At 60.5% G+C, this 6,160-nt stretch overlaps 1 protein-coding gene across 1 annotated transcript in view; it reads right to left on the bottom strand.

Annotated features, from left to right (window-relative positions):
• Positions 1–2,265: 2,265 nt before the first annotated feature.
• GPR37L1 (G protein-coupled receptor 37 like 1) overlaps positions 2,266–6,160 on the bottom strand; it is a 33,425-nt gene continuing 29,530 nt past the window's right edge. Inside the window, exon 6 of the mRNA XM_071207645.1 lies at positions 2,266–3,647. Coding sequence (XP_071063746.1) covers positions 2,835–3,647 — 813 coding nt within the window. The 3' untranslated portion in view covers positions 2,266–2,834. The remainder of the gene's footprint in view (positions 3,648–6,160) is intronic.

Here is a 6,160-nt window from a genome sequence, read left to right as displayed (position 1 = left end):
GCGCCTTCCAACGCCTAAGGATTAGGAAATGTGCGTGTGTCCCCGACACCCCAGGTTCGAGAGCTCCGCGCTGGGCCCACACTGTTTCTTGTTCTCTCCCGGCTGGGAGGCCTGAAAGGGGCAGCAGTCCCTCTCGTCTGGGGAGCAGGGAAGGGGCACGTTTCAGGGGGTCCCGCCTTTCTCCGGTCTCCTCATCCTCCAACAAGGGACGAGGTTTGAGGTGAGAGCAGGTGAGCTGGTTGTCAGCAAGTAAACAGTATGAGTGCAGAAGGAGCCTAAGGACTTAAAGAACCTGCTAGAGTTGACAGAGAAGAGACCCTGAGTGTAAGTCGCCGTGCTCAGGGGCCTCTGAATGGCCAAACCCTTTGTGAGTTTGACAACGACCTGGCCAAGCCTGCCCTGTGGTTCCCGAAAGCAACCAAGGAAGAAGGAGGAGGCGTCCTGCGGGGGGCTTTATGGATCTTTTCTCATTTCATGATCTCAGCCCTCTGTGAAGGAGGACCCACTCCTGTTGTAGAGGTGGGTGGTCGTGTACTTAGCTCAGGACACAGGATAAATGGTGAAGCGGGGGTCTAAGTGAGGTGGTTCTCAGGCCAGGGTACAGGGGCCTGCCTCCAAGTGGAGGCGGGGGGCCCGTGGGCTTGGCCCCTGCCCCCGGCATTAGGGTGATCCCCGAAGGTCTGCCCCGAGCACCCCAGCTCATGTCCACCACCCACCACGGTACCAAGCTGCCCCTCCCCCCGCCGGAGCCCAAACAGCAGCAGGACCCCTGAGCAACAAGCCCCACATTGTTCTCCAGCTGGCCCGGGCTGCAGGGGCAGTGGCTCTTTCCCAAGGCCCGGCTGGTCATCTGATTCATTCTGCATGCCGGCCACGTGGACGGCACTGCACAGCCGCCATCTCCTCCCCTCCAGCCCCGAGCCGCCACCCGCAGGGTCGGCCTTTGTGGCAGAGGCCCCCAAAACAGGATGCTGAGGTGCCGCTCTCCCCACCCCAGCCCTGAGCCTGCCATCCTCAGCCCTCGCCCTGTCCCAAACGTCACCTCGGTTGCCCCCGGCCTCCCCTCCTACACGCTTGGGAAGCAGCTGGTGCGTCTAGGACGGGCGTGGGGGGGGGGCGGGTGGAGAATGGGCCGCGGGGAAGGCGGAGGAAGCGGTGCTGGTGGCTTCCCTGCCGCACACCTGCCCTCGGCCCCTTCTCCAACCTGCTGCCCCCACCCATCGTAAGTTTCTCCAAACAAAGCTGGGGGCTTCAGTCACTGTGGCAACAGGTCTGCTGAGAAATAGGTGGGTGTCGTCCCCCCCGCACAAAGCCTGTGCACATGGCAGCGCCGTCGCCTGGCAACCGCCTCCCTCTCTCCCGGCGTCACCGGCCCTGGGGGTGGGTGCCAAGGGGAGAGAACAAGGCTGTTAAGATCCCCAGGAGAAGGGGGAGGGAGGCCCAGGCATGGGGCGGGCTGAGGCCGAGGGGCGTGGGTGGGGTGGCAGGGAAGAGCGGCCCAGGGCCCTCGGGAGCCCCTGCCCCTCCTCATCTGCCCCATGTGGGTGCGTTAGGTGGGCCTGGTGGGCTGAAATCACTGTGGGGCGCACGGCTGAGCTTCAGGGAAGGAGAGGTTGTTCCAAGGAAAGCTGGGTTTCTTGGGGGCAGGGAGCAACTGGTGGCCCCAGCAGAGGCGCCGTTTCTGCTTCACCTTGTGCCAGCTTCTCAGGGACCAGGCAGGGCTAAGGGTGCCCTTTGGAAGGGCCCAAGAGGTGAAGCCGGGGCAAGTGGGAATCCAAGGGCAAGAAACAGCGAGAGGAGCAGAAGGGTGTGTTGGGGCGGGAGGGGGGGTTGGACGCAGCTCTGGTGGGGGGAGTGGGGGCAAGCAGGGGACAGGCAGCTGGGCCTTCTGCAGGCAAAACAGTCTGTTCTAAGAAAGTGAACAAGAGCCGCTCTCAGAGTCAGAAGCTGGGAAGCCCTGGGCTCCCTGCGGGAAGGCCGCTGGATTCCTGCGAATGGGGACTTTGTGGAGAGAGGGGCAAAGCAGAGGAGGGGGCTCCTGCAGAGAGAAGCTGGCAGCCTTTGGACCCCCAGGGACCACTGGGCTTAGGCCAGGCTGAGGGCTGAGTCCCCCAGGCTCCCCGGCACTCCATCCCCTCTGTCCCTCAAAAACCGTAAAGCCCCTAGGGGCCCAAGGGCCCAGGGCTGGGCCGGGAAGGGTCAGGGTGGACAGGGCACGTCCCCGGCACTGCCAGGAGATGGCACAAGAAGTCCAGCAGGCACAGGGGTGGTGCTACCTAGTTTATTATTTTTCAGGAAGGGCCTTCTATAGGGAAGCACCTAACGAGGGGAGTTGGGACAGAGCAACCCAGGGCATCTGGAGGAAAGGAAGAGGAGAGGCATCCTCGAAGAAGAGTAGGCACCAGCAGGAGTCCAGGGCCGGGACAGATCTGGTCCAGAGAAGAGGGTGGCCAGCCAAGTCCGGCCGGCCCCTAAAGAGCCCCTATTCCAGGATGAGGTCCTGAGGGTGGGGACAGGGGGAATAGAGTCAGGCTGCTTGGAAGTAGGCTTGGAACCAAGACAGTGGGTGAAGCTCTGGCTCGCACTGGTGGGCCTGAGTTCCCAGGCAGTTCTAAGGACCTAGAAGCATCATTGCCCACTGGTTGAAAGGACAGGGCTGGGGGGTCCCGGAGAGTGACAGGGAAGGCCCTGCTTGGGGAGGGGGCTTTGACATCCCCAGACCTCGACGAGAGGAACCAAGCTCCTCTCCAGACAGCAGGATGGGCAGAAAAGCAGGACCTATGGGAAAAGAGACGCCAGCAGCAGGCTGGGGTGGCACCCCTCCCCGCCCGGCCTCAGCAGGGCGTGCCCAGGGGCAGGAGCGGGGGAGACTCCCTGGGCTTGTGGAAGTAGATGGAGGAGGCCATCTCGGTCTTGAGCGTCTGGTCCGAGCCGCTGGCGGCCGAGGCGGCCGCGGCCCCGCACTCCCCGCAGCAGCAGCAGCAGCAGCAGTCCAGGAAGGCCTGGCCAAGCGGCCTGCAGATGCACAGGAGCAGCACGGGCGCGGCGGCCCCCTTGAAGAAGATGGAGAACTGGTTGATGAGGCCCAGGAGGTCCAGCGTCTGGCGGGTGAGCTCGGTGGACAGGTAGGCCACCACGAGGTTGCAGACGTTCTCGGGGAGGGCGCAGAGGGCGTAGACCACGGTGAGACCCACCACCGTGCCGTTGAGCTGGCTCTCGCGCTGCTCGTGCTTGCCCGGCCGGCACTCGGGCTTCCTGCCGGGCGGGCCCCGCACCCGCCACGTCACCAGCTGGCAGGTGACGGTGAAGAGGACGGGCAGGCAGAAGTAGCAGCCGAAGTACCACCACATGCGGGCGTTCTGGTAGGTCAGCACCAGCGAGTAGAGGGACTCGGGCAGGCTGGCCGAGGGCTTCATGATGCACGCGTCCAGGGTGCCCCCGGCGGGGGCGGGCTCCCGCGCCAGCTGCCACAGCAGGAGCTCGGGCACGGCCAGCGTCATGGAGCCCACCCAGATGACCGCCAGCTTGGCCAGGATCGACTGGCACCGCTCGACGGGCCTCGCCTTGGGCAGGGTGCTGGTGGCCACGTGGAAGCGGTCGATGCCCAGCGCGCAGAGACTGAAGGTCGTGACTCCCAGAGAGGACACCTGCGGGCAGGGGCGTGGGGGGAGAGAGGAGCATTTGGCCCACACCGGGGGGACAAGGGAGGCTGCCCTGGCTGCTGGCGGAGTCAGGCGGTGAATCAAGAAGTAAAAGTAGAGAAATAACAGTAATAACACCAGTGGCCGTGCAGCAAGCACTCAAACGTGCCAGGCACTTTATGGACCTTCTCCCAGCAGATCCTCACCACAAAGCGTTTTCCAGAAGAAACAGGCCCAGGCAGGATGAGCGCCTCGCCCAGGGTCACGCTGCGGGGGAGCGGCAGGGTTGAGGTGCAGACCCGGGCCCACCTGACTGTCCTGCTTCTCCTCTCTGGCTTGGGGATAAAAGGCCTGGACTCCATAGAGCACCTACCTTCTCTGAGACGTTGGAAAATTGTACTTAAGAAAGAGCCAAGGCAGGGAAGCAGATGTAGCTCAGTGGTTGAGCACCTGCTTCCCATGTGTGAGGTCCTGGGTTCAATCCCCAGTACCTCCTAAATAAAAAAAAATTTTTTTTTTAAAGGAAGAAAGAAAGAGCCAAGGCAAAACTGCAAAAGTTCTAAGTCCTTGCAGGCCCTTCCCCTTCCCTCACCCCATTATGGGCACCGAGTGAGTGGTCTTGGGGAACAGGGCTCACATGCACATGTACTCACATCTCACACCCATCCATGCACACATATTTGTGCACATTCGCACATGCACACTCATACACACACGCACATGCTCACACACTCTCATACACACACTCACACAGTCTCACACACACACATACTTGTCCTGTCCTGAGAAGCCCGGGGCCTGGCTGTGTGGGCAGGCAGCCCCCTCCACGCCAGCTTGTGCCCACCACCCCGCCACGCTATTCACTGAGCACACAGGGAAATCACCCTGGGAGCCAAGAGGAAGGAGGCAGAGCAGCAGGGCAAGAAAGTGCCAGAGGAATAAAAAAGAGAACGCTCCCAAGCTATCCACTGATGACCAACCACACTCAGGGGCTCTGTTCAGACCCCCCACCCCGGTCCAAACTCTTCCCCCACTGACTGGGGGACACAGTCCCTGGCTCTTGAGCACCCAGCCCCCTCTCTGGCAGGGGAGCCCAGGCCTGTGGAGGGGCAGCCCTGGGCGTTGGGCAAAAACACCAGGCTCTCTCCTCCCCATCTCAAAAAATAGCTCAGCTTTTACTCCAGTTTGTCTCCCCTGCCCCATGCCATCCTGAGATCCTCCCTGTAAAAGGGTTGAGGCAGAGCATTTTGTCCCCCCACCCATCACCCACCTCGAGGGGGAACTCTGTCAGCCCATGGACCACGTCTCTCCCCCAGGAAGTGTGGAGGGGTGGCCAAGGGCACTTAGCCAGGGCCTACAGATTGGGTCTGTTGAGAGCCACAGTGGACAGAGCCAGGCTTTCACTGACCCACAGCCTGCCCACCCCTCTCCCCTAGACCAGGCCCAAATAAAAACCACCCCCTATTGAGTTATTTCCATTCCAAGCACTCTACAGATGTTATCGATTCAATCCTTCCAGAATCTATACAGATAATCATAATTACTATTATTATTGTCATCCCCAATTTTACAGCTGAAGAAAATGAGGTTTAGGCAGGTTAAGTAACTTGCCGTCACTCAGCTAGTTGTTTAGGCAGGTTAAGTAATTTACCAGCGTCACTCAGCAAAGCCCAGTCTCTAATCCAGGCTGCCCGATGCCAAAGGCCTTGTGTCTAACCACTATACTTCCCAGCCACCCAGCCTACCTGGGCTGTGAACACAAGATGGTAAGTTAGAAGCAAAGGCCAGCCCCACCTGGAAGGCTGAGGTCCCTTTGGGCTACCTTCAGGCAGTCTCCCAGGGTCAGGAAGGGAGGAAAGGGCTGTGCCCACCGCTGGGCCTCAGAGGGTGTCTATGAAGTCATCCCCACAGCATAGTGAAGTGGGGGCAGAGCTGGGACTAGGACCTCTGTCCAGAGGCCTCATCCTAATTCCTCCTCCACCTGAGTGGGTGACCCCTGCCAGGCCCCGTCATCCACCAAGGAGGAGCCACAGCCCTCCCGGGGAGGCCACGGTCCCAAAGCCCTCACCGTGCTCCTTTTTTTTGGCAGAGCTGCTTGCTTCTTACGTGTCCTCACATAGAGGCGGTGGCCGGGCTGGGTCTTGCACAATACACATGGCTGGTATATTTTTGCAGGGTTTGGATTCAGCTGACTCTCTGGGATCTACACCTCCCTCCATACCCGTGAGATGTCTTATTGTGGATGTTTCCAGAACATCAAGGCGTGACAGTGTAGGTTTAGAATGGTAGAACAGCCCATCCAGAAAAGACCATCCGGTCCACCCTTCTTGTTTGGCGAGAAGGAAACCATCCCAGTAATAGCCAGTTTGCAAACGAGGGAGCTGGGACTAAAACCACCCCCTACCTCCAGAACCCAGAACTAGACCCTCTCTTCCAGAGAGGCTTTGGGAGGTGGCCAGTGGTGGAGGCAACCATGCTGACTGCAATCTCAGTGATGAAGGGAAGGGAGAATCTTCTCT

This window comes from Dasypus novemcinctus, chromosome 13 (assembly GCF_030445035.2).
Source record: "Dasypus novemcinctus isolate mDasNov1 chromosome 13, mDasNov1.1.hap2, whole genome shotgun sequence".
NCBI lineage: Eukaryota > Metazoa > Chordata > Mammalia > Cingulata > Dasypodidae > Dasypus > Dasypus novemcinctus.
Note: the sequence above shows the minus strand (reverse complement) of the source record. Positions and strands in the feature narration are given on the sequence as shown.